This window comes from Parambassis ranga, chromosome 15 (assembly GCF_900634625.1).
Source record: "Parambassis ranga chromosome 15, fParRan2.1, whole genome shotgun sequence".
NCBI lineage: Eukaryota > Metazoa > Chordata > Actinopteri > Ambassidae > Parambassis > Parambassis ranga.
Genome location: NC_041035.1, coordinates 8,996,861 through 9,023,227, shown reverse-complemented (window position 1 = coordinate 9,023,227; position 26,367 = coordinate 8,996,861). Strand labels below are relative to the sequence as shown.

At 42.4% G+C, this 26,367-nt stretch overlaps 5 protein-coding genes across 6 annotated transcripts in view; 4 read left to right on the top strand and 1 right to left on the bottom strand.

Annotated features, from left to right (window-relative positions):
• Positions 1-3,847, top strand: part of LOC114447090 (disintegrin and metalloproteinase domain-containing protein 12-like) — a 67,471-nt gene extending 63,624 nt beyond the window's left edge. For both annotated transcript variants that reach the window (XM_028423122.1, XM_028423121.1), the window contains exons 22-23: positions 1,723-1,913; positions 2,543-3,847. In XM_028423122.1, coding sequence (XP_028278923.1) covers positions 1,723-1,913; positions 2,543-2,594 — 243 coding nt within the window. In that variant the 3' untranslated portion in view covers positions 2,595-3,847. The remainder of the gene's footprint in view (positions 1-1,722; positions 1,914-2,542) is intronic.
• Positions 3,848-4,939: 1,092 nt separating this feature from the next.
• LOC114447091 (putative pre-mRNA-splicing factor ATP-dependent RNA helicase DHX32) lies at positions 4,940-9,777 on the top strand. The gene is made up of 11 exons (XM_028423123.1): positions 4,940-5,221; positions 5,310-5,503; positions 6,079-6,454; positions 6,534-6,767; positions 6,846-6,939; positions 7,010-7,159; positions 7,819-8,010; positions 8,089-8,229; positions 8,311-8,501; positions 8,612-8,802; positions 9,603-9,777. The coding sequence occupies exons 1-11, from the start codon at positions 4,940-4,942 to the stop codon at positions 9,775-9,777; spliced, it is 2,220 nt and encodes a 739-aa protein (XP_028278924.1).
• A 920-nt stretch (positions 9,778-10,697) lies between these two features.
• edrf1 (erythroid differentiation regulatory factor 1) lies at positions 10,698-20,008 on the bottom strand. Its single transcript, XM_028423786.1, has 25 exons — positions 19,500-20,008; positions 18,381-18,589; positions 17,819-17,885; positions 17,604-17,729; positions 17,390-17,514; positions 17,157-17,298; positions 16,977-17,078; positions 16,764-16,885; positions 16,289-16,400; positions 15,619-15,766; positions 15,429-15,540; positions 15,216-15,327; positions 14,789-15,079; positions 14,620-14,691; positions 14,074-14,221; positions 13,792-13,983; positions 13,524-13,724; positions 13,204-13,422; positions 12,905-13,131; positions 12,649-12,807; positions 12,413-12,562; positions 12,143-12,296; positions 11,947-12,062; positions 11,686-11,858; positions 10,698-11,589 (listed from the first exon to the last, which is right to left on the bottom strand). The coding sequence occupies exons 1-25, from the start codon at positions 19,596-19,598 to the stop codon at positions 11,424-11,426; spliced, it is 3,744 nt and encodes a 1,247-aa protein (XP_028279587.1). The 5' UTR covers positions 19,599-20,008; the 3' UTR covers positions 10,698-11,423.
• Positions 20,009-20,486: 478 nt separating this feature from the next.
• On the top strand, positions 20,487-22,719 carry LOC114447578 (autophagy-related protein 16-1). The gene is made up of 7 exons (XM_028423943.1): positions 20,487-20,697; positions 20,775-20,835; positions 20,915-20,999; positions 21,176-21,249; positions 21,465-21,716; positions 21,802-21,920; positions 22,408-22,719. The coding sequence occupies exons 1-7, from the start codon at positions 20,610-20,612 to the stop codon at positions 22,467-22,469; spliced, it is 741 nt and encodes a 246-aa protein (XP_028279744.1). The 5' UTR covers positions 20,487-20,609; the 3' UTR covers positions 22,470-22,719.
• A 490-nt stretch (positions 22,720-23,209) lies between these two features.
• tex36 (testis expressed 36) lies at positions 23,210-24,655 on the top strand. The gene is made up of 4 exons (XM_028424030.1): positions 23,210-23,260; positions 23,740-23,880; positions 24,000-24,074; positions 24,335-24,655. Exons 1-4 carry the CDS (start codon positions 23,210-23,212, stop codon positions 24,653-24,655), a joined length of 588 nt encoding a protein of 195 aa, XP_028279831.1.
• The last annotated feature ends 1,712 nt before the right edge of the window (positions 24,656-26,367 follow it).

Here is a 26,367-nt window from a genome sequence, read left to right as displayed (position 1 = left end):
GACCAATCTTGTTTAAACTGGCTATGGCTGCATGCAAGCAAACAGTCTGTGTGGAGAGTAAAGGCAGTTTCATCATTTACTGTCAGCGAGCAGCTTAACACGTTGCATCTCTGAAGCAACCAACTGAGTGTAAACTGTGTGGTTAGACACATTGTCTCTCAGCCTTGCATCTCAAGCTGCTTGTAACTTTAAACAAATGTAAACACTCCAAGATGGAGGGAGTCTTGGCCCAGATAATTGTGCCCTTGGCTTCCCAGACTTGTCTTTTATTGACTCTTTTCTTTATGAACAAAAGCAACTTATTCTAATATAGTAAATATTTACTGGTTTGTTTAGATACTTAAGTGCTTATCTTTGGTTTTGAGCTGTTGGTTGGGTAAAATAAGCAGCTTTATTGGGCTGTGGAAATTTGAAGAGGTTTTTATTTATTTTTAAAGATTTTTAGAAACCAGCTTTAAATGTGGAAAAAAGGCAGCAATGAAAACATTGTATGCAGCGCTGTTTTATGTACACTACATGGCCAAAAGTGTTGAGTAGTAACATCTTATTTCTGCAAGTATTGTGTATGTTTGTAAGTCAACCAGAAGTCCCTTCATTCCTCTGTGAATATCTGTGATCTCCTCAGTGCAGTGGATGATGTTGTGTGGATGGATGGTGTTAAACTAACAGGCTGTTCACTTCCAAGGATGCGGCCTGAAAAGGTCATGACATTAAAAGGCCATGTGAGCGCACTGGGTGTTGTCAAATGAGATGGTCTATAGCCTAGAGGAGGATTTGCTACACAGCCATCACATCACACTGCTCCTGTCACCAAGCGGCTTTGACTTGATGCTTACATTTAACATGGCAACTTCTGGTCTCTGATCGTGGGCTTTCGTTGTTCCGTACAGTAGGTAGTGGTGGTGATGGATGGGGGCGCAGGGCTGGTAGCAGGCATATATGTGCAGTAAGAGTCTGCACCATGGGATTTTGACGCCTAGATGAGGTTGAGGTCAGGGCCTGTGCGGGCTTGTTTACTTCTCCCACACAAACCTTCTCTTGATAGCGCCTGTGTGATGAACAGGGACATTGCTAGTGTTTACAGCAGTATTGTGTAGGAGAGGGATTTCTACATTGTTGCCATGTGTGGTAAAAGAAGGCATGTTTGAGCTGGTGATATATCTGTTCATGCAAACTTCCACTTACTCGAATCTCTGCGAGTCCTCCAGGTCACACAATCACGAACACTCACTGGTTTATATCTCTGTATGTTGATGTGACAAACTCCGTCTTGGGTGCATTCATGAATATTTGAAATCTTCCAGCTCTCTAAGTCTTATCCATGCATGATGCAGAATCTATTTTCTTCCTCTGTGTGCACATTACTTTAAGTTTGTCGCTTTGTGTGTGTGTGTGTGTGTGTGTGTGTGTGTGGTTAGCCGGGCAGCTGGTAGCTGGTTTATCACCTCCTCGCCTCCTCGCTGTAGATTAGTAACACATGATGGCACCTCATTCAGATAACCTTCTCACACTCACACAGCACTGCCACGGTGGAGGCGGAGGTTTGGGATTCAGCTCATGTCAGCTGTGTGAATCCAAAGATGCTAATAACACACTGCCCTCTAGTGAAACCTCTCCGCCTCAATGTCCAGATTGTTTCTGCACCACTAAAAGGAATTAGCTGGCTGCATCGTGGTGTTAATGCTTTGTTTCACTCCTTTTGTTTTTCATTTTCCTCTTCAGGACTTTGAGAAGCCCAGTCCTCCACAGAAACCTCTACCTGCAGACCCGCGTGGGAGGACGGCTCGCCTTGGTCACAGCACCCCGGCAGGAGGGGTTCACATTCCTGGGGCCGGAGGCCTCCCCATACCTATCCCCACTGTGCCCAGACCTCCACCCAGCATTCCTTTACCCAGCATCCCTCTACCCAGCAGGTCAGTGACAGGAATGTCTTCAGTAAACATGTTGGATATCATGTCTTGTACTAGTTGCTCATTCTTTTCCTTTAAAGGGAGTCGGGTTCCTTTGAAGTGTGGTTATATGACATGCTTATCTGCAGTCAGTGTGTTACCTTCAGCAAATGCTGATCAGTACACCCACAGCTGTCAGGCAGCCTTTTCTGAGAGCCAGCATACAGATATTTCACCTAGCAGAACGCAGAAATTGCCGGTCCACCACTGTCACACAATAATCTATTGAGGAAATGGTAGACCATTACCTCGTGGGTTTGTGGGGTCTGGTGGCTTGAAGAAATCAATTCCCTGTTTGAAAAGTTCTTTGTTACACACATTTAAACTGATTTGTTTAAATTGCTGCTTAAAATAAGAAACAAAATACATAAAAAGATGGACCATCAAGTTTGCATATTACTAAGGATAGAAAAGACTTTAAATGATCACATTAAAGTTGTAATCCTTGATCATTAAAATTCCAATTTGTGCTGAATTCTTTGGTCATGAAGGGTTCTCCCATTGAGTCTTAAAAGGGAAGAGAAGTCTTACTCACAACTGACTCTACATTTATTCTCTGTTGTCACAGTCATATCTTTGTGTTCACGTTTCAGACCTGCACCGGCGTTGCCCTACAGACCACCAAAGACTCATAGGGACTGCTGAGGTTTTGTGATGATGTGGACAAGTCGACGGAGACTTTCTTATATTTGCACTAACTTGAGACTCTGTCAGACCTCAGCGTCGCAGAGTTTCAGGTGAAAGGGGGCTAACATCACACCTCGGTGCTACGCCTCCAACAGGTGCTTTGTTGTCCTCACTCAGGTACCAATGGACTATTTATCTATTTAACTATTTAACTGAGATACAACCGCACAGAGCGCTCTGATTGAGAATTTAAGAACAGAAGGAAACATGGTGATATCTCTTTTGTGACTTTTATACTTTGTGAGATGAGATGCTGACCTTTTTTATAACCAGTGAATAATATAGAAGTAATGTGGATAAAGGGAGATGGAGCACAAGTCAGCTAGCAGTCACTGTAACCTGTGTCCCACATAGCAGTGTTATTTATTCGCCAAACACATCCTTTCTCTGCTTTCTGCCTCAGTGCTGAAAAATCATGCTTTTTTTCTGGAAATTATTCTGGATGAAGCATCTAAAAGGTGATTTTATGTGTTATTCATCTGATCAGACTCCTCTTTTTACCTTATAAGTTCAATAAAAACATAAAAAAGTACTTTTTTTCACACATTTCACTGTGACTCTGACATACTGCTCGGGGTATGTGTTGGACGCTGCTGATAGCTGGCGAGCTCTGCACAGCGTCAACAGATCTGACAGACTGATTGTGTTCCAGAGAATTACACCAACACCAAATAATTCAACATTTAACGCCGCTGTTTGTGTGTTTAACGTTCACGCTCATTTTGTCCTCGATTGCGTGAGCCAAGCCGGATGACTTCAGCGCAGAGAGCTTTCCAAGCTCCTCCTCAGCCGTGTCTAGCAGCGAGACGTCTCAGCGCATCCGTCCCGTCTTTCTCCACATTCCTTTTGGATTTTATATGAGATTATTCATACATTCACAGCATCCTTCATCAGATGCAGACCTTCTTGTTTGAGTCACTCACTCTTTGGATAATGCATTTTTTTGTACTTGCAGTGTATCCAAATGTGCGCCCCTGCACTGTGATTGTGTACACATTGAGTGTTCAGATGTGAGTCCCTGCTGGAAAAATATTTGTTATTGCTGTGCATTGATTAGCTGTTCAATGTTTATGCCATTTGTAAATCCCAAATGTAATGTGTTTCTCATATTTTACTGTTGAAGCCATTGTAGAGTGTAAATACTGTACGTCAGTTATCATATGCTCATTTTTCTTTTTTTTTTAGAAGCACAGTAATGTAAAAACCGCTTTGAGGCCATGCCCCGTTCACACTGAGAGGGGAGAACAGGATTTTTTCTGACTTGCAATGGACACTGAAGTTTCAGAAATGAAATCCTAACCAAATAAAAGTTCCTTTATGACTGTTTACGAGAAGTTGTTTCATTTCATTCAAGTGACAAGAATTGCATGGACATAAAAACAGCAGCATATAATACTTCTAAGAAGAACAAAGAGACAGTGATGTGTTTGTGGCTTTCTAAAGGATGTCCTCTGCTGATCTCGGTTGTACAACACTGCCATCTGCCAGACAACACAGGTCATTACAACAACTGTGCACCTCCTTTCTCTCCCACTCTCTCTCTCTCTCTTTCTCTCTCTCTCTCTCTCTCTTCCTCTCCCTAATTTCCTTAAGTTTTAAAACTGCAGATGTGAAATTGCCCTTGAGTTCTAATTAAGAATCCGCTCCCTTTTTTAATCACCTGTTACTCAAACCATTACTGTGAAAGAATACAAAAACAAACAAAAAAAGAGCTCTGAGTAGAATGAACATAAAAAGTGATGCAACCAAAAGAATATGGTTAATATCTGAAACAATCGACTAAAAACTACAACATGCACCTTTTCACCAAAAGGGGGCGCACCATTAAAGTGAACGCACACAATCACCTTTAAAATTTAACTCTCATCTCAACTTTAGAAGAGAAACAGACTGGTAAATAAAACAATAGTCTAAATACTTTTTTAAAATATCCTCGTTAGATAACATTTAAACTATTTAAAAGACCCCATATTCTTACTATGTAAAAATAATGAATTCAGTTGTTCAACCACTGAGATAATTAACTTCTAAATGAGTGAACTGCACTACAGCTGATAAATAAATGCACCAGCCCCCCTAAGTCTCTGCCCATCTCTGTTCTCACACCAGTCTGTTTTGTGTGTGTGTGTGTGTGTCATCTGTTGATGACCACACTGTGGGATTAGTGGGCCACATGACAACACTGGGCTGGCCGCCTAGTGAGCCTTTCATTTGGCTTCAGTTGCAGAGGCAGCGTGTGTGTGTGTGTGGAGTTTTCCAAACTTAATTTCAGTAAATGAAGTCAGACCGGGGGCTCTGCTGTGATGGCGCAGGACGTTAGCAGTTTAACTGGAGAGGATAACTTTGAGGAGAAACCCGCCTGCTGTTTAGACACAGAAGCTTTGAGTCAAGGAGACAAAGAGTATGATGACATCCTGGAGCTCAATCAGTTCGATGGGCTGCCTTATTCCTCCAGGTTCTACAATCTGCTGAAGGAAAGGAAAGAGCTGCCAGTGTGGAAAGCAAAGTGTGAATTCGTGGACACTTTGGCTGAGGGACAGTTTGTTGTCGTCAGCGGCTCTGCCAAAACTGGAAGGAGCTCTCAAGTGAGTACTCTGTGATATTTAACACTTAACATTTCACTGCCATGGAAAATACTGCACATCAGCTTCTGTGGCTCTTATTTTAAAACAGATTCCTCAGTGGTGTGCTGAATTCTGCCTGTCAGTCCAGTTCCAGCATGGCATGGTGGTTTGTACACAGGTCCACGCACAGCAGGCTGTGGATCTAGCCCTGAGAGTGGCTGATGAGATGGACGTCAACATCGGACACGAGGTCGGCTACAGCATCCCTTTGGAAACATGCTGCGCCAATGACACAGTCCTGAGGTGTGTTTCAAACTTTCACATGGGTTTCTGTCCTCTGTGCTGGGCTGTAATAATGCAGAGTCATGACACACAACTGCTGAAGTCACCCCCGCTTCTTCTTACTCTCAACAGAAACAGAAGTGAACAAAAGGCTTGAGGGGCCCTTTTCAGGGGCTCCTCCACAGCTGCCCGGCTCCCCGTCTGCCCATATGTCACACTTAGCTCATAAGTTAGCCAGGGAACAAAAGCACTGCGCACACTGAGGGGAGGGAGAGGAGATAAACAGGCACTCCTAATTATTAGAGTAAATCAAACTAATAGGCACTGAGCTGACAGAGTCTTTCATTAACATGCCACTCTGAAAGAATGTATACTGTTTCACCCTTTACAGGATTTACTTCAGGCTATTATTTTAAAGCTACAATGTGAAAGTTTTGTCTCCCCCCTCTGGCAGTGAGAGTAATTACACAAACGCCGTTAATGCATTTCCTCAACATGGCAGCACATGGAGCTGTTATCCAGTCTTTTGATGCAGTTTAATTTGAATTCTTTTTATATGAACAGGTTTGGAATTTAAATCCTTGCTCCCTCCACAGGTACTGCACAGATGACATGCTCCTCAGAGAGATGATGTCGGACCCTTTGCTGGAGCGCTACGCTGTAGTGATCATAGACCAGGCCCACCAGAGGACTGTAGCCACGGACGTCCTCCAGGGTCTGCTGAAGGACATCGCCCTACAGAGGCCAGAGCTGCGAGTGGTCCTCCTCACAGCCACTGAACCCAGCCCCAAGCAGCTGGCCCACTTCACCGGGACAGCGCTGCCTGTGATTCACCTGGACAGCCCTGGAGCAGGGGAGGTGGCGTACAGCAGCTCGGGAGACGGCTACTTTTGTTCTGCTCTGCGTCTGGTGCTGGAGATCCATCACTCTAAAGAAGAGGGAGATGTGGTGGTGTTTCTGGTGACAACACAGGTAAAAAGCAGCACACGAATGATGGGAACAGACGGCTGAAGAGACGTCTGATATCACCTCTCTGTTTACTACTTACCAGGAGATAGATCTAGGCTGTGACATCCTGTGTCATGAGGGGCACAACTTACCTCCTGATCTAGGGGAGCTGCTGCCGGTGGCTGTGCACCCTGGTCATCCTGGGAATCTACCAGTCCTCGGAGAGGAGACAGGCCGGACACGCAGAGTGTTCCTCACATCCAGCCCGAACGAGGAGTTCTTCTGGGCTGTTAGCTCCATAGGTTTTGTCATTGATGCCGGCCTAGAGAAAAGATATGTAAGAAGAATAAAATAATTTGACAGTCAAATCACAAATCTCTGCCATTCTAAGGATTAATAAATGATGTTGTTGTAGGTCTACAACCCCAGGATCAGAACAAACTCCGTCATCATTCGGCCAATCAGCAGAGGTCAAACCGAGAGTCGTAGACAGCTGGCCAGTCCCACAGGTGAGACTTCAAACTGTTATTTAACTTTGCTGCAGCTAACTCGTCTAAAAACGATCGTTCCATCTTGCAGGGAGGTGTTTCTGTCTGTACCCAAAGGAGAAACAGCTCCCTGCTCAGACACAGCCTCACATTGTGGAGTCTGACATCACATCCACAGTGCTGTTCTTAAAGAGGATGGAGATCGCAGGACTGGGCCACTGTGACTTCATCGACAGGCCAGGTAACATTTACATAAACATTTGATAGACAAACACAAAGTTTTGGGTTCAGTCAGTTTGTTCCTTTTGTTTCCAGACTTTTTTTTTAATTTTATTTTTTTTATTGGAAGTCAGTGAGGCGTGCCGCAGCTGAACTGACAGCTCCTGTTCTCAGAGCATCCTGTTAGCGCTGACCTGCTTCCATGTGCTTTTGTTCCTCCAGATTTATTCATCCCCAGTAACACAAACACACACACACACACTGAGCCTCCCATTAGCTGATTAGACATGCGAGGGAGAGCATCAAAGGTTTAATACTTATGTGTGTTTCCTTGTTTTGTTCACCAACAAACATGAAAACTGCACAAAAACAATCTCATTTGTACCATGAAAGTCTTTTACATAGTGACACATGGCAGATGTTGGTGAGGATTATAAAATCCTAATCTGCTGCTGCCCATTCACTCGGAGCACTCCCACCAGGGTGCCAGAATACTGCGGGATTGTTTCAGTGGGTCGCCACTTTGGAATACAGGCTGCAGGGTAACAGAAAAATGGCCCATAAACAGAATTAGTATTTGTGTGTAGTTAATAATCCCCCAGTTTAAATACTAGACATCACATTTGTGTTCTGTACTTCTCTGCATGGATTCTAAGTTTATTAACAACCTTGCTACCACAGATCCTGCGGGACTAATGCAGGCTTTGGAGGAGCTGGACTACTTAGCGGCTCTGGATAACGATGGTAACCTGTCTGAGATGGGAATCATCATGTCTGAGTTCCCTTTGGGACCCCAGATGGCCAAGACCTTGCTCGCCTCCTGCGAGTTTGACTGTGTCAGCGAGGTGGTCATCGTAGCTGCCATGCTAACAGGTAACACGTGCTGGGCTGGTGTTTGACTTCAAATGTAGACACACAACAGAGTAACCTCTGAATGTGTTTGTGTTTCAGCTCCATCCTGCTTCCTGGTTCCCTCTGTTGAGCTGAAGCCAGAAGCGACCCACTGCCACATGAAGTTCCAGCACCCAGAGGGAGACCACTTCACCCTCATCAATATCTACAAGGCCTTTAAACACAGCCAGCAGGATCCATGTGAGCTTCACAACATCATCAGAGCTTTTATTTGCTACAGTAATGATGCATTTTTTATGACATGTACTCTACTTTTGCTAGACTGTAATGTGGAGAAGTGGTGTCAAGATTTCCACCTGAACCACGCCGCCCTGCTGATGGCGGACACCGTTCGTACTGAGCTCACAGACACTTTGAAGAGGATCGAGCTGCCCATCTCTGTGCCCGCCTTCGGCTCCCGAACCAACACCCTTAACATCAAGAGAGCCCTGCTTGCAGGTTTCTTCATGCAGGTCAGATACTGGAAGACTTTTAATGTCTTTGCTTTTTAATTGTAAACTATTTAAAGTAAAAACAAAAGTTAGATGCATTCAAATTGGCTCTGACTCTGGTTTCCCCTCAGGTGGCTCGTGATGTGGACGGATCAGGGAATTATTTCATTCTGACCAATAAGCATGTGGCACAGATCCATCCTCTGTCTGGATACGGCGCCAAGAGCCCCAAACTGGGCCTGCCAGAGTGGGTGCTGTTCCATGAGCACTCCTTCTCTGAGGACAACTGCCTCCGCACCGTAACACACATAACACCAGAGGAGTAAGTCTCAGCTTTGTTCACATTTTGTTCTTTACATGTTTTGCATTTGCATTAGTGGACTGGAGTCTCTGGTTGATTAAAAACCACCCCGCAGATGCCCCCTCACCTCTCATACCTTCACACTTGAAGAGGCTTAAAATTAATCAGACGCATTCCCCTTCACTTCTGAACCATATGTAAAGCCTCAGTTCAGTTCAGCAGAGACTAGTCGTGCTGGTTGTGGATGGAGGTATTATAATCCTGTTCTCCAGTATCTGCTAGTCTGCAAGGGGGGGGATTATGGACTGCACTGATCTCTGGGAATGTGGAGCTGCAGCTTAATGGAGAGGAAGAGAAAGCTCTGTAGTCTTTGTCGTGCTCTCAACTTATAATGTGAGCAGCAAATGTATTGTAAATCTTCTCTCCAGCAAAAGGGGCCAGAGCCGACATAGGCCATAGGTCACATAGGGCGCCATAGGGGGCGCTGCTGCAGGTAGAGAGTCCAAGACATTTGCGGATCCCGATGCAAACCCTGTGGGTTATGAGATTAAACTTGAGTCAGAGCAGCTGAGCAGAGCATGGAGAGTGGTGAGGAGTTAATCTGCGGAAAATAAGATTTAAGATGGTCAATACAAAGTCCAAGCTACGGACATGTTACAGAGCAGAGGGCTGTAACGGGTCAGGGGAGGGAGGGGAGCGCTCTGACTAGCCGGATGGCTGGTGTTGTACCATGGTCTTGCCTAGAGCCAGCACTCAAAGGGGCTGTCGCTCTAACTAAACCAGATTAAAAAACAAAATTCAAATTCTATCTCATCTCGTAGGTTCATTCAGATGGCACCGCAATACTTTTTCTACAATCTACCATCCAGTGAGAGCAAAGACATTCTCCAGAACATTTTGACCCACAGAGCATCTCAGCACCAAGAGGAGAAACCTCCAACAACACAGGGGGGACATCAGGAGGACCACACATCTGACCGCTGTGTCATACAGTGACGGTGAAATGACTGATAGGACTTTTTGCACTATACTGCCAGGATTTAACTCACTGCATTAGTGTTTTGTTTTTTAGTCAGTTCTCTTCAACCCAAATTTGGCAACTTTTTATGGCAATAGACATCTTTTGTATTTATGTTCGAATAGTTTTACAAACTAAAAAACTGCTAATATATGAAATAAAAACAACAGTTTTTATGCAAGATCATTTGGAGAATAACATTTTTTTATTTGAAGACCGGGCTGTGGGGCCCCCTTCTATCAAAGCTTGAAAAAAGGTGGGCCCTCATTAACCCACATCTACATTTGCTGAGGGGGGTTTTCCCCACATTCTCAAAGTTTAATCAATATGTCAGTCTTTAGTTGTGTTAAACATCAATATTATTACACTTATATAAATTATTGGGGCCAGTAGGATTCATCATAATCCTATTGAAGGGATTCAGGAGGTGAGCAAATCTATAATCTGAGAAATTGAGTTTAAACTTTTAAATCTCCTTCATTTAAACAGCCTAATTCATTATTTTGAATTCTGCTCCTGTGAGCTTTAAAATTTACATTCAGTCGTCCTCTCTGTGGCTTTACTTTTCTACATCTTACCTTCAGTCGGTCACCCAAAGCACGGAGGGGTCTGGCCTGATTAATGAGGTGCGGGGACAGTTTGGACATGCCTGCAGCTCCATCTGGTGTGGATACAGCTCAGTAACAACAGGGTGACCCAGTTCACGGACACCGCATTGAAAACATCACGTCCCCCATTTCTCAGTGACCCCGGCAACAAGGACCGCTGCCACAAGCCCACAGGGTACAGCGTCACCCAGCAGAATTCAAAAACTGTGTGAGATATTTGTCTGGTATGTTTATTACCCAAAGACCTCTATTTCAGCAAGGGTTAATCAGATGGACAAAACCCAGAGATGCAGTGTGTGTAAAACTCAAAAACCTTTTATTCCCATCTCACAGCAAACCATGCTGATAAACTCACATTTATACATACATACAGCACTGTGGACTAAGCAGCCTCTTAGGTTTGCATTAAATGTTGCCAACTATTGCACACAATTTTTCTTGAAAGCAAAAAAACGTGTTGTAGCAGAGTTCAGGCTGTTGGTGATCAGTTGTACTTTTTACATTTTATTCACAACAGTATTGGTATTATTGAATATCAAAAACACCAACTGATTAATCTCTTATCAACCCCCTATGTGCAGAATGATAATACCAGATCAGTACAAGGCATGGAAACAAATGTTCAAAGGCGTAAAAGGGCCATATGTTAAATAGAGAAAAAATGAAAACATAACACACTTCCTACATCAACCTCAGATGATATCATTTCCATTTTTTTTACAAATGTAATACTTTTTGCTACTTATTCTGTTTATTTTTTAAATATGACCCAGAGACATTATTGTAAAAATGAGTCAACCCAGGTGATACACATAGGAGATTTATCCCATTAGAAAATTAGTATCTTCTGAATGTACAACTCTTCAAAACCTGGATGCAAATGTTAGAAAAAGATGAGCTCATTTTAAAGGCGCAGTAGGTGTAAATATCTTTTAAATGGTAATTCTGCCTGTTAATAACCAGGTGTGTCTGTCACAGCTTATTTGAGACGTCTTCCTTTTTGAGGATCTTCGTTGTTAAGGTTTAAGTGTACCTGTGTTGTCACTTCCTGTTTGGGTAATCAGCTGCTGCAGGAGCTCGATGTAGAGCTCGACACGGCTGAGCAGAGGGGCACTCTTCTCAGCACGCAGCAGCTTTGAGTAAACATTCTTGTAGGTTTTCAACAGCTCCTCATCCTTATTGCTGTAACACACGCAAATAAACAGGTCAGAGTGAGCACTGTGAAAGTATCTGTTTTAGGTAAACAGAGCTGCAGCAGGGTTTAAGTTTCTGGCTCACCTCGGTTTACGTTTTGTTGTTGTCATCAGTTTGATCACCTGCAGCAGCAGGAAGGAGAAACTCGGCTCAAACACTCCAATTAGCTTCATCACTTCCTGGAGGTTGAGTCCTGATGCAGGGCCACAGGCCCCCTCGGGAGACTCTGCTGATTCAGCTGTGTCGGATTCACTCAGCTGCAGGACAAGAAGTGAAAGGAAAAGACTATGTAGGTTACAGTGTGAGCGTAAAGAACATTTCCCCATCTGTTGTTCTGAGTCGTACCCCTGCCTGCTCCTCCTGCAGCTCTTTATGAATTAGCTGGAAAGCATGGCGTGTTTCTGTCATGATCTCAATTGCTCCAGTCAGGCTCTTTAGTTTGGCTGTGCTGCTGCTCTGACCTGCAGAAACACAGAACATTATCAAGAAGCTCTAAAACAAAAATAGTAACCGTGCTCTCCGGCTCTTTCAAGGGTCTCACCTGCCATAGTGAACTCAGCAAAGGCCACCCTCTCCAGCAGCGTGCGCAGCAGCTCACAGGGTGCGTCTTTAAGGCTGAGGAATAAACTGACAGCTTTGCTGTAGTGAAGCTCTGCCAGACTTCGATGCTGCTTCCTCAGGTGTTCATCACCCACCTGTTACACACAGGTACACCCAGGAACACTTCTATCACTTTCCATCTCTATAGGTTAGGTTTAGAAATAAAATATGCCCTTTCAACCTTCGAAGATCATTTAACATCGTTTCCTACCTGGTTGCGAAAGCAGCTGTGGTACATAGAGGCCAAGCGGTGGTGGATAGTGGCTGCTCTGTACTGGTAGAGCGGCTGACGAGCCGACTCAGTCTGTAGGTCGCAGTACTTCAGAGACTTCATCATCGCCTCAGTCACCTCCCGCTCAATCTAAAAGGATGCAAATATAATACAAAGCTACTGATGTAAAACAACACATGATCATGAAAAAGTGAATTAAGTGTTTTTTAACCCACCTGCTCCTGGGCCTTCCTTGACAGTGGGGCGTAGTCCTGAAGAAGCGTTGCCAGGGTGAAGTAGGTAGTGGACAACTCCCAGTTTACACTGTCCCACACGGCTGGGTGGCTCTCTCTGCTCGCCAGCGTCTTCATCGCCCGTAAGTAGTAATCTATGGCCTACAGTTACAAATGTATTACTAATATGAACAGAAAGGATTTGACAGCAGCAGAGCAAATTTTGCAAAAGAGCAAAGAGCAAAGTTTGAGGTGGCACCTTGTTGTAGTAAAGGGCCTCTTCAGGTGAGAACTCTCCTCTGTTCTGGTCAGCAGCGATGGCGCAGTGAGCCTGAGCACAGATTCTCATCAGCCTGCCTGTATTGCACAGCAGTAAGGCTGTGTTGGTGTTGTCTCCAATGGCTTCAAAGTTCTTCATTCCTTTCTCAAAGAAGGAAAAACTCTTTTTCCACATCTCCTGCTCTGCGATGGACACCGACGTCTTCACTAGAAAGGAAACAAGAGACTATATTATAATGTCATTATAAAGTTTCCTGTACACTTGGAATTGGTCTGTACCTTCTTTCTCTGTCTGCATGGCTGCTGCCTGGTTCATGTAGTAGACACCAATCTCATTGCGGATGTTTCCGAGCCTCTTGAGAACCTGAGCCAGCTGATCAGAGGAGTGATCTTTCAAAGCCCGAGAGACAAGCAGCTCATACGCTGCCTCATAGCACTTACAGCTGATGATCAGCTGGTACTCTGGGTCCATGGCCAGATCTGTTGCCATATTGAAGGCTGGTGGGTTAAAAAAAATGACAAATAATGAGCACAAAAACTTGATTTTAGGAGAACAGCATGCTTCTACTGTGAATGTTGAGAACTGCAGACTGACTGACCCTGACAGCTGCTCTCTCTGTGGAGGCTGTGCAAGATCTCCTGGTCCTCTTTGGTCTGATAGTTGTACTCCTCCAGGTAAGCGGCCCTGTTGTTGGCGTTTTGGGCCAACATCAGCTGGATATCCCCACACAGCGAGAGGCACTGGCTGTTAAACTGCAGCACATGTGGGTGCAATGTGCCACTCACTGAACAATAGGCATCTGGACAGAAGAAGAACATTATATATGTAGTTGTACCTCTTTGTAAATGGTTCCACAAAGCTCTTACCATAGCACTGCAGAGATAGTTTGATGTAGCGTAGGGCTCGTCCATACTTCAACAAATTAGTGCCTGCATCTGAAAGGACGTAATAGGCCTTTGAGGCTTTTAGGAAGAGCTGCAGCTTCATGCGATGCTGCCAGGAGCCGGGGATCATCCCTGAGCGTGTTGGGTGCTTCTGATCCGCCTGCAACGGCCCCACTGTTTATGAAAATATAAAGAAAGACACACATGAACTTAACTCTGTTCTGCTGTTATTACATTGGCTGTTATATTGTATCAGAGACTGACCTCTTTCCAGTAGTAGAGCGATGCCTTTCTCTGCAGCACAGGTGCCGTTGGCACTTCTGTCTTCATATTTGAGAGGAATGGGTGTGTTTGGGTCTGCAGCTGGGAGATCGCTCTCCTTCTTGATGCTGCTGTCCACTGCCTTCAACCCCTGTACATTGTTGAGCAGCCATTTATTAAAATAAGCAGTATCAGTTATGATAGCAGAAAGAGAACAGGCTAATTTCTTGTTAACACTACATTGTTTCAGCTTGTAGATTTCAGAATCAGGTGCTAACATAATTTGAGGCAATTTGTAAGATGTAACCAGACATGTTTAGTCAAAAAGAATCCATCTGCTTTAACTCTAATTTTTCAGGTCAGATGCGAAGGAGAGAATCTGCTCACTAAATTAACGCTATGCTCAATTACAGCAATTCTCTCAACAGCTGCGTTTGAGTTCCCCTTAAATACAGCAGACAAGAGGAATGCCTTTAGATGGCTCTGAAAATGTTCATTATGTTTTTATCATAGTATGAACATAAACATAAATATCAAAGATAAACTTGCCTTCAGTACGTAGCTCAGGACGTGTCTGCATCTCTCCTCTTTGTCTTGAGAAACAGGAAAAGCACAACTTGGCTGCAGGGATTAAAGAGGTAAGATGTTTTTGTGTTTATATTCACCATATATACTGTATTTCACTTTGTCTGTGTCAAGAGGAAAAGGTGTCACTCACTCTGATCTGGTATGTGTATTTGTATTTCTCTGGGACGGACAGCTCCCCTACAGAGCGGATCACAGCCACTGCTTTACTATCATCCTGCTGGTTGGAGCGGTTACTGTAGGAGCCATTATCATAACTATCCTCTGTCAGATCCTCATCCTCCTCCTCCTCCTCGTCCTCTCTGTCTTCGTCACTGTAGCTGTCCTCTGAGCCACCGGCCCGCAGCGACTCCCCTCCATCTTCTTCCAGAGGCTCATCGAGCTGGAACAGCTCTGACAGCATGTAGTGGGCTGAGGCGATGATCTGAAGAGACAGGAGACAGAGGCGATCAAGACCGGAGTCAAGACCAATCAGAGCTGTTGTATTTTCAGATTTATTTGAGTGGTTTCACATATTCCCTCCACTGTCTAGATATAGATATAAATATAAAAAAACTTACCTGAGAATGCCTCTCCTGATCGAGAAGTTTGACGCAGTTCAAGAGCAGAGTTCTGATTGTGCAGTAGTGCTTTCGGTTTTGCCTCGCCTTTAGCATCAGGTTACTGGCCACTCTAGAGAAATATTTTTGGCATTAATAATAAAACATTTTTTATTGTAAAAAAAAGAACTCCAGGTGTCCAATAACACCAAAATTATCTTCCCTCATGCTTACTTGTACAGTAGCACAGCAACGGGCAGAGTGAAGGGATTTTGACATTTGTCTTCTTCAGCTTCTTCACACAGAGTAGTGAGATCATAAAGCTTCACAATGTCACTTCCACTAGCTGTGAATTCAACAAACAATAATGTCAAGTTCTGCCTTGATACAAAGACTTTAACATTTCTGGTAGCTTTCTTCCCACCTTTGAAAAGCCAGTAAGTGTGACCCTCTTTGGTGCAGTTGGACTTAAGGAAGGAGAGGATATTTTGGGCGATGTCTTTGACCACTCTTGTTGAGAAAGTTGATTTCTCCAGGTGAGGGATGTCCTCTGTTTTTATCATCTCATATTTCTGCAGGAAAAACCACAACAGAAGGAGGAACTTTACTCTGAGTAAACTGTCAGAGGCTCCTACATCTTATGTATATTCTCAGTTCTTTTTAAATCCAAGATTGCTTGCTGATGTTTTAAAAAATCAAATGAATCATTAGGAAATATTTTTATACTACCATGCTTCAGTATACCAGAAGTCTTAAGTGCGGTAGTTCCACCAGTTCCAGTTTAAATGTGTATTCATTAGTATGCAAATGTCAGAGGATAGGTGTTCCAGAATGTAATCAGATTATCTTATATGGAAGCCTGTGCAACAGGCGTGTAGTTTTTTTGATGGAGTTCTATTCCATTATCTGTATGGCTTAATTTGCATTAGCTTCAGCAAACCATGTGTCATAGTATGCATGGACTTTAAATGATTTTTTTGCTACTATAGTTAATAACAAGAGAAAATATTGTCTCTTCTTCTACTGTGAAAATTAACTATCAAACAGATAATAGTACACACTGCAGTGCTGGGCAAACACAAGAAGTCATTTACCTGAACAATGCCATTGACGTGAAAACACATGACAAGTTCTGGGACATTACACATCAGATTGTCAAGCCAGTAGTCTATCCCTGTCAAGATGTTGATTGGTTTGTTGTTGTCCCTGAAAAAAATAGGCAGAGGGAGAACACTGGGTGTTAATGTAGCAGAGTGACGTGTAATTCTGATGAAGTCGCAGCATACAAAATTACATTTCTGGTTCACCTCCTGAGGTCAGCTAAACTAAATGAAACCTAACAAAAGCAATTTTAGCAGCTGTTATCACAGTGCATATTCCATGGCTATACTGTAATATAACCCCATTATTTTCTATTCCATTATGTGTGTAGATTAATTCACATTATCTGGCGACACAGACACCCAACAGAAGGCAACAGAATACAATTAAAATGCATAATCACGTTAACATTATGCCTCTAAATGAGTGTTAATGTCAGTTCCTGTCTAGGGGGAAAAAAGTTCCAACCTGAGTCTCAAACTGACGGCAGGATATCGTCCACCACCAAAAATCGGCATGTTGGATCCCACCAGCATGTGGATATCCTCAAACGTCCACATGATGTTTCGCACAAAATCATTCCTTAAACCCTGTCAAACCAATGACATGGAAAATATATTAATATGTGTGCATACATACTGCATGTTGTAGTATTAAAGGTAAGGTAAAAAATTGTGCTACCTGACTGTTCTCTCCTTCATTGAACAGTGTAGGGAGGTTTTGCTCTTTAGGTACAGATGTTACTTGACCCAGAGCAAACTGGCTGTCCACCGAAACACTCTCCTGAAGTTTCAACAGCATCAGTGTTTAACTTTTTAATATTCAAAACACCAAGAGTAAATTAATCGCTTCTCAAGCTACCTGTTTGGTAGAGTCCGTTTCTTCTGCGTCAGTGCTGGTAAAGGCTGTAGGCCATGATGAGCAGAACTCCTGAGCCCCGTTCTCCTCCTCGCCTTCGTTCAGGTTTTCGGAAACAGGCTCTGCAGCCCCGTCTCCATTAATACTACAGGAAGTACAGAAGTTGTTATGTTGTAGGACTATAAGTGTAACCTGACTCCTAACCTCACTCATTCAAAAAAATGTAAAACGCTCACCTGTAATAGAGGAACTTCGACAAGATTGCTTTCTGATACCAATGCTCTTTGCTTTTCTTTTTTCTCTGCCATTTCTGATCTATTAGCCGCTGGTAGAAATCCTTCAACCACGTCCAATCTCCTGTCTGCAACACATGCATCACAAAAACATTTAAAGGGCAGGTTCGAACATGCAGTCAAGAGAATAAAATGTCTAGAATATCTCCCATTGTACCTGAGAGGATCTCATGAAGAGTTCTTGAATGTCCAGTTCATCTAAAAGCAGCGTCCTCCCCACACGGTGAACAGCCATGCTGACGTGGGACTTACTGTAGGGAATCTTCAAAAGTTTTTTGATGTTCTGAAAGTGGAAGAAATAGCGTTACCATTGGCTGTATGGACATGTGCAGAAACAAAGAAGGGAACAGCTTTTGTAACAGCTCCACAAACCTCAGAGTCTGACACCACGTCAACATCATCCCCGATGCAATCGATAAAGTCATAGGCCATCCCAAAACTGCAAAACAAAGAAAAATGTAATGTCCAGAGTGTTTCCAAACTGACAGGAGGCAGTCAAAAATGGTGCCTTAAGCCATCTGCTTATTTGCTGTATATATCATTTATCTACTGATAAGCATAATATGAGTGTCAAGTTAGCTGTGACTCATTTAAATCCCTTTTTGTAACATCAGTGACAAAAGCAGAATTGATGGAGTTGTTACAACCTTTGTCTAATGTGGACAGACCAGGGAGCACTACTCAGTTCGTGACATTCAGACCAAAACCCATTTGATATGAAAAGATAACACAAATTGTGCATTTCAAATACAAACTTAAGCTAAATGCAGTATTCACAATATCTATAAAAAGGGCAAGTAAATGTGTTTCGGCTAGACCTGTCTCTTAAGGGGGCAGCAACAATCAAACAGCGTTTCAATATTCTCTATTGAGACCAACATGGCTTCATGTTAACATAAACCAACAAATATTGTTTTTTTTACTCATGTTATACCTGGAAAAAGGTTTGCTCTTGCTGCTGGAACCTAGTAAGGTGGTACCAGCACTGCCCAGCTGGGGGTTTTCTCTCAGCCAGTTGGCAGGTGGCAGCTTCAGGTCTGTCTTCTCCTGCAGGAGGGCATAGCTGGCAGGAGGTGGGGCAGCAGAGTATTTAACCACGGCGCGGCTCTTTATTTCACTGACGCCTGAACATATGGCAGAGTCCTGAAAAATCAGAAAATCATAAAGTATCACAAATTATTGATTAGACAGTTGGTGATAGTATAATGCAGGGGTGTCCAAACTACGGCCGGATTTTCTATGGCCCGTGGCTTCTATCTTAAAATGTGTTATTTTTGGCCCGCCAGCCAAACATATCATACAATCATAAATCATACAAAATCAACAGGCAATTCTTATTTTTGTTTTTAACTTATTGTGTAATGTTTGCATCATGATTCTCTGAGCAGAACATTATCACTCCCTCTCTGTCTGCATCGTGGTGCGTCACGCAGTGCTGCAGGGCTTGGTTGTTGGTTCCAGCTCTGCAGAGGGCACCGAAGGTGCAAAACACCGGTTCAGCACTTCGACACAATTCACTATGAGACTAAACATGCTTCTGCATACAACCTGCTATCAACCTGCGTTTAAATTACCAGACCCTTTGAGATCAGCACTAAATGACTCCCACCTAGTCTACCTGACATTTTACTGATGTCTGCTGCTCCTAAACCAGGCCACATATGATCAGATATCACCTTCACAGTAGAGTCAGTAACTTGCCTGTTGCTCTGTTATCACAACCACACAGTTTCTGAATGTTTTAAATTTATGCTGTATATTCAGAACATTTTCTGATCTGTTCATCTGAATGCTACGATGTTATTTTGTTTGCTGTGTAAGATGTAATATGTTACAAAACAGCATACACATTTTTTATTGTTTAAAATAATGACATCGGGGACTGTTGGCCCTCGGAGACTTTCGCATTATCGAATCTGGCCCTCCCCGAAAAAAGTTTGGACACCCCTAGTATAATGATAACTGTGACAGTCGACAGTGGCTTTGTCGTTCATAAACAATGGTCCTTGCTGCTGAAGTTGCTCCTTGCTCTCTGCTCAGCCTGGGTACTCACATGTTTGCCGTTTTCTCCTGAGCAGGTAGGACCGCTGGTTTCCTCCTTTGCGTTATCCAGAGGAGTCCCAGGTTCTCTGTCACCAGCCGATGCGCTCATACTGGACACACAATAGCTTAATCCAGGCGATTTCTCAACAACTACACAACATATCTACGCTTTGGGCAAACCGCGAGCACGCCATACATTTGCTTAGTGACGAGTGACATATGTCAATTACGTCGATAAAGTTCTACGTTGTTACTGATTACTTTGCTAGCTTGACAAGCTAGCCCCTCCAAATAGCACCGCTGACTCGATGAGCTGTAAAAAAGTGTAATTACACAACGCGGTTGTTAAATGACAGTTAAAGGACACTCACAAGCGCGGCTGTTTCGTTCTTAACATTAATTTCTAACCGTTGTCTACTTAATATGTTACACAAGCCCGTAGCTTCTCCTATTTCCATCCAGTCGGTCTGTTTACAGATCACACGTTAGCACAACTTCCGGTTTCACGGTAAAACGAACTCACCTCATTAAACTCATTTATTATCTTGTGTATACGATAAAATGTCTCAGAATATTACACAATTATACAAAAACACAATTTAAGGCGGTACATCATGGAGTGTTGATTTATTATGAACATTTTACTACAATAATTTATTTTGAGGAAAAAAAAACACGTGAACCGGAAGTAGTTCTAAAAGTTCTTTCTGGAAGAGTTGAGCACGTTCTCTTTTATTTTTAGACTTTTATTGTGAAATGTACTTATTCTATTAGAAGGTTTAGATTTTTTATGGGACTTTGTAGTTTTATTATTGACTTTGTAGTTTTATTATTATTATTATTATTATTATTGTTGTTGTTGTTGTTATTGTTGTTGTTGTTGTTGTTGTTGTTGTTGTTGTTATATTGTTATGGCATGTCGGGTCAGAATTCCCGCAGGAGAATACGAGCTTCTGATTGGACGGGGAGGAGCTGTGAAACTTTGCTGTGGGGAGTTCATTTTTTTGTGCTGATGGCTGCAACTGCCTCGTCTTGGACCTGGTAAAAACATCGTCTCTTCGCTGCTTTAGGACATTTTATACATTTTTATGCAGCGTGACCGGAATTACTTTTAACAACAATGGAAACCTGGAAAAGTCACGTGCGCGCTGGGCTGCAGCAGAGAGACCACAGAGAGAAACTCCCGTTTGTTGGCGTTTTTACGAGCTGTAAGGCTGATGACACTGTCACACACTAAAACACATTACTGTGTTACTCTAAAGCAGATCTGTCTGCTCTCTTTCAGTGTCTCAGCTGGAGGAAATGTTTGAAATCCGCAAACAGATTCTGGAAGATCAGTCTAAGAGGTTGGAAATGCAGAATTTCAGCTGACTTTGACTGTGTTATTTCAGAGTTAATTTTAGTTTAAGCGGTCTTTATTTACAGTTTAGATCGAGGTGGAGTTGAAGTTGGAAAAAACACTAGACTTCTTCAGCTGCAGCTGAGAGAGAGTGAACACCTGGAGGAGAAGGTTGGTTAATGAGGATGAAGAAGTAGTCTCAACAACAGATTGCACATTAAGTGCAATAAATCTCAGACGTTATATCCTTATTGGGAGCTATAGGTGCTTTTAAACCTGTGCCATGGTCATTAATAGTATTCCAACCATCTTTGATCATTAATTAATTCTCTGTTTTGTCCTCTCAGTTGTCTCAGACAGTCTCAGATCTGACCTCAGTCCTGTACCTGAAAGAGGCTGAACTTCAGTACTGGCAGTCACGGTAATGTTATTATATCATGAGGATTTTATGTTTAAGAGGATTGCATGCACGGCAACAAAGAGACACCCAAAGCTTCTATATGTAAACTGAGTTTTATTTTGGCACCATCATCAGTCCCTTCCTAAACTGCAGAGGCTTGAATCCTTGTTGCATGCACCGTCTGACATAACTCTACTATCACAAAGCAGCAAATGACCATTTCCTGTCTGTTTTAGAGTGTCCCAATACCGCCAAGAGGCACTTTCTCTGGCTAAAGGGAGCAACACCCTGAAGGCGACCCTGTCAGAAATTGAGTTCACAGCAGAGTCTCAGTCCAAAGAGTTAGCCGCCCTGCGTATTGAGAACAAAAGACTCCACGAAGCACTGACGCAGGTTTGGACCGAGAAAGAACGACTCGTGCAGCGATGGATGGAGGAGAAGAAGGAGGAGGCTGACAGGCTTAATAAATACAACGACACACAGGAAAGGTAGATGAATGTGTGATCTCTGTGTGAGTTTTTCTCACTTTATTCAGATTTTATAATTGTCTGGTATTATTTCTTTTTTAATTAGGTGGCAACATTTGGCCAAACAGCTGAAGAAGCACTTCCAGAGGGAAATGGTCAAAGAATGTGTTCCCATAGTGACAAGCTCCATGAGTACTACAGAAACGCCTCCATCAGTCATTCAGGGTAGGAAACAATCTCTTCTAAATATTAATACATAGTGGAGTGGGTACACAACAATGGCAATGATATTACCTCCTCAATTAAGGAGGTCACAATGAGTATCGTAATGGTCAATTGATAAAGTGATCAATCAATGAAGCACCAACAACACTGATGAAACTCAAACTTTAGACTTTGTTACATATTCAAGTTGAGGGTCAGGTGACTTTATTAGTACCCCTAGGTAGGTAGATGAATATCTCAGTAAGCTTGACATCTTCATCATCATCACCATCACTGTCAAAATGGTGACCAGAGCTCATCTTCATCTTGGTGAAAAGGTTAAAGCCTGATGATGAACCTCTTTTGGTTAGAAAAGTCTCTGCCAACAATTGTGCATATGTATTGGCAGTTTGTCAGTTTTAAACAAACAGTTTATTTGAAATGTATGACAAACCTGTGCCGAATATAACCAGAAACCCATTTTTGTAATGTGTTGTCTATTCCTCAGGGATCAATAACACAACAGATGTGCACCAGAGACACTCTAAACCCAGCTTAGAGCCAACCTAATACTCCCCTGCAGGAACACCAGACGATGATGCAAATGTTCGGACAAATACTTATTTATCTATTTTATTTAATGTACAGATACACTGTATTCTGAAAACATCATTTAGACTTTGTTTAATTTGTTAATTGACATTTGTATTTTTCAGTTATTCTAAACTACACTTGTCAAATGTGGACTTCATTCTCCTTAAAGACTCCTTCTATAATTTAAAGTGTTAAAACATTGACCTTGCTAATGTTTAAAATATAAAGCAATCAACAAGCTGGGACCTTTTGAAGCATGTTTTTTAAAATAATGAGTTTTTATTAAAATCCAGAGCCTCCCACTTTAATATTTGCTGTTTGTTTGTTGTTTTTCTTAAAAATTGTAGAAAAATAAAGAAACTTGTAATCTTTTTGTTGTTGTTTTTTGCTTGTTTGGTGTCTTTCAACAAACTAAACTGTTCTGTAGAATTGTAGCTAAAAATAATAATAAACAAATGTATACACTGGAAAGTTAAATATTATGATTATTACTTGTTTGTTTTATGTTTTATTTAATATTTTATTGTTTTTTTACTGTTGAAATTCCAGCTCTACATCTCCATGGGGAGATCCAAACTGGGATCAGATTTCACTTCAGGTTGTTTGTTTACTGTGTGTTTCCATAGTCACCAGGGTTTGCATTAGTTGTTAAGTTGGACAGTGTGTGTGTGTGTGTCTGTGTGTGTGTGTTGGAGGATCTTCAAACTCTATTTAAAATGGTAAAAGGTGGAAAACGTTATTCTTCAATGAGCAATGATGGGAAATGGGTAAGAAAGCCTTTAAATGATTACTTTAAATTACTTATTACTATTACTTTAGCCTTTAAATGATTAAAGCCTTCAAATGATTACTACAAATCATAAAGCTGGATCCATACTCCACGAGAACAGAGAACTCGCTCCTCGCTGCCGGCGTTCCGTCCACAAAATGACGTCATTTTTCTCTCGGAGCGCCTGTTCTGCAGCTCTCGCGGACACATGGCCCGGGCAGAACTTTTTCTATTAAACTTTTTGCTGTGCAAGAACCCCCTCTGTGCGCACAGAGGAGAGTGTCTGTCCAAAAGGTGGCGATGCAAACTAATCCCAGTATTGATCACTGCGTTACAGTGACTGGACGCGCACATTAAACACCGGGAGACGGGATGTATTATTGCAGACAGTCATCCACACGTTCACAGAGTTAACACATACCAGAGGTCTGCCACAAGTTGTGACTGTAACTGACTTTTTTCTGTTTTTCTTCTCAGTTTGCTCATCCAGATTCACCAGAAAGTAAGACCAAGACTCGTGAGACTTGCACAAGCACTGGAGCCATGCTGACTCAAGTAAAGTCATCTCTGCCTCAGGCTCTCCACTTTGAGCGCTACCCTAAATGGAAAACACAGCAGGTGTAGAGAGAAGTCTTATCTGGTTCCCACTTACAGTCCTTGATAAAGGCCTGAAAGATTTCTATGCACTCATATCAAAGCATTGGTTTTTAGTTGTCTTTCCTAATGCTGCTTCCCAGAAATCCAGACAGTATCCAGGTTCAGACCACGACAACAAGCATGCCTTAAAAGAGGACATCTGCATCTTCTCTACGGTGAGTATGTATTCAGTACATCATTATTTTGCTGGATTATGTATTGGCATAAATTAAGAACATTATGTTTTATAATTTATAACATGTTAATCACCTATGATATTGGTATCATAGGTGATTAACATGTTATAAATTATAAAACATAATTGGTTTGGACATTGGTTTGTCTGTTTAGAATAAGCCTCAGAAAGAGTAGATCCCAACACACTTCATCGTCAACCATAGAACTTCCTTAATGTAAGCTTTATTTGTGACTTCAGGGTGTGGGACGGAGGAAAGTTCCTGACCATCCTAGAGAGCACATCTCCCATTTCTCCCTGGATCACAGAGGAGCTGAGATTAGCGCAGAAGAGCCCAGAGGGAATCTCTCAGCCTACCAGGCTGACTTCATAGCGAAGGCGGCTGATGATGTTCCAACCAGTACTCGGCGGTTCCCCCATAATCACCAGCAAAGGTCTGCGGAAGCAGCTTTGGCACAGGCAGGGGAGCAATTCATGTGGTTTGGGCGACATGACTCTGACCTCTCAGACACCTTAGAAGTTCTGGCAGCTGCCAACCACTCTGCACCTTTCAGACTCTGATATACTCCTACATGTATGACATTTACTGATGGCATCACTGGAAGAACAGAGAGTCCAGAGAAGCTCAAATAAAGAACTACAAATACTAATACAAATACAGAGAACTTGCTTATAATCCATTTAGTTGGTCCATCTTGCCTGCATTTGTAATGTGCAGTTATTGTATTTGGATACAATTTCACACAAATTATTTATACATAATTTAATCTTGTCTACAAAAATCACTCTTGTTCATCATACTGTGGAACGACATATGTTGGAGAAAATATGAAGGCAGAGGAGGCTGAGATTTCCATAATTTACCTGCTTTAGGTAAAAAAATAAAAAAATCATTAGTTAGCTAGTAAATGTGATGTCTTTACATTTTCACTGAGAAAAATAACAGCTATAAGGACTTTTATTTAAAAACAGATTTTTATAAATGTCGAATAATAGCTGTTCTAATAGCTGTGATGTGTTTTACATTTATAAGAAGCTAGAACAAAAACCTGTGCACATTCATTATCAGGCATACGTGTCAGACTTGCTGCTGTCAGAAGGTAGTTCTAACTTACCCATAATGCAATTCGGTTGAGTATTCAGAGATAAATTGAAGGTGTTCTTACAGACTCAGGTATGTCAATCTCACACTCAGTCTGAAACACAGTGCCTGGAGTTTTGTCAATTACCAGACTGTGAAGCTCACTTAGAATATGCTGTAGCTCCAGGTACACGATTAACACATCCTTTGGATTGGTGTTCAATGTCAGAGTCAAGCATTGTATACTTAAGTGTTACTACAAAGAAGTACATGTTAGGGCATTATTCATGAGTGCATGAATAATAGAAGCAGCAACAACATCGTGGATGGTTGTGATTAATTAAGGGTGCCTCTAAGAACTGTTTGTAATTCACAGCTCTGCCAGCAGAGGGCAGCAGGTCTATATGGTTACTGTACAGTTTGGTCTGACAGATATTTTAAAGTAGTGAGAAACATGATAACTAAAACCCCCTGTGTAATGTGCATATACTCTGTGAGAGAATAATTAGAAAAACAATCCAGCTATTTTTGTTCAATGCATATCAACATGAAGACAGTAAATTAGAGCATGTGAAATAAATTTAGCTTGATTTGAGTCATAATGCGCGTGTTTGTTTCACCCCTGAGGATGAGAGGGAAGGGTGTGTGTGTGTGTGTGAGTAAGAGAGGGAGTGGAGGGAAGCGTGGGAGCAAGCAACCAAGAACACTGCTCAGAGAAAAGCACTTAAGAGAAGAGTATCCCCGTCCACTCTCTCCAATAGCTGATGTTTTCTCCAGAGTACGTTCTGACCAGCTGCCTTCTTTCTTTAAAGTACCCACGGGGGAGATGGTTTTTCTCACAAGCTTTCCTTTCAGCTGTTGTAATTAGCTGATCCACATCTAGCGCCAACCTTGTAAGAGTTTGTTTCACTTTGAAAAGGTGAAGTAGATCTCACAGGTTTTAGGATGCTGTGAGACAGCCGTGTGGAACTGTGGCCCTTTGTGATTTCACTTTGAGATTGTCTCACACATCACTGCCAAAAAAAAAAAACGGATCCCTTGATGCAGGTGCATACAGACCGAGTCAAAGGAATTCTAACGGTCAAACTTTTTATGGTTATCAAATTTATTTTAACCCTATCGTTGCCATGTCATTGACAGAAGCCTATTGTACAAGTGGCGATTGACTCAGGAAAAGTGTAAAACAAAAACG

Coding starts and splice junctions, on each gene's coding strand:
- LOC114447091 (XM_028423123.1), top strand. CDS start 4,940: ATGGCGCAGGACGTTAGCAGTTTAACTGGAGAGGATAACTTTGAGGAG. Junction 5,504..6,078: donor GCCAATGACACAGTCCTGAG/GTGTGTTTCAAA, acceptor CTCCCTCCACAG/GTACTGCACAGATGACATGC. Junction 6,940..7,009: donor ACAGCTGGCCAGTCCCACAG/GTGAGACTTCAA, acceptor TCCATCTTGCAG/GGAGGTGTTTCTGTCTGTAC.
- edrf1 (XM_028423786.1), bottom strand. CDS start 19,598: ATGAGCGCATCGGCTGGTGACAGAGAACCTGGGACTCCTCTGGATAAC. Junction 14,692..14,788: donor AATACACATACCAGATCAGA/GTGAGTGACACC, acceptor TAATCCCTGCAG/CCAAGTTGTGCTTTTCCTGT. Junction 13,725..13,791: donor ACTATCTCTGCAGTGCTATG/GTAAGAGCTTTG, acceptor TCTTCTGTCCAG/ATGCCTATTGTTCAGTGAGT.
- LOC114447578 (XM_028423943.1), top strand. CDS start 20,610: ATGGAAACCTGGAAAAGTCACGTGCGCGCTGGGCTGCAGCAGAGAGAC. Junction 20,836..20,914: donor CTGGAAGATCAGTCTAAGAG/GTTGGAAATGCA, acceptor CTTTATTTACAG/TTTAGATCGAGGTGGAGTTG. Junction 21,717..21,801: donor TACAACGACACACAGGAAAG/GTAGATGAATGT, acceptor TTTTTTAATTAG/GTGGCAACATTTGGCCAAAC.
- tex36 (XM_028424030.1), top strand. CDS start 23,210: ATGGTAAAAGGTGGAAAACGTTATTCTTCAATGAGCAATGATGGGAAA. Junction 23,261..23,739: donor TGAGCAATGATGGGAAATGG/GTAAGAAAGCCT, acceptor TTTTCTTCTCAG/TTTGCTCATCCAGATTCACC. Junction 24,075..24,334: donor ACATCTGCATCTTCTCTACG/GTGAGTATGTAT, acceptor TTGTGACTTCAG/GGTGTGGGACGGAGGAAAGT.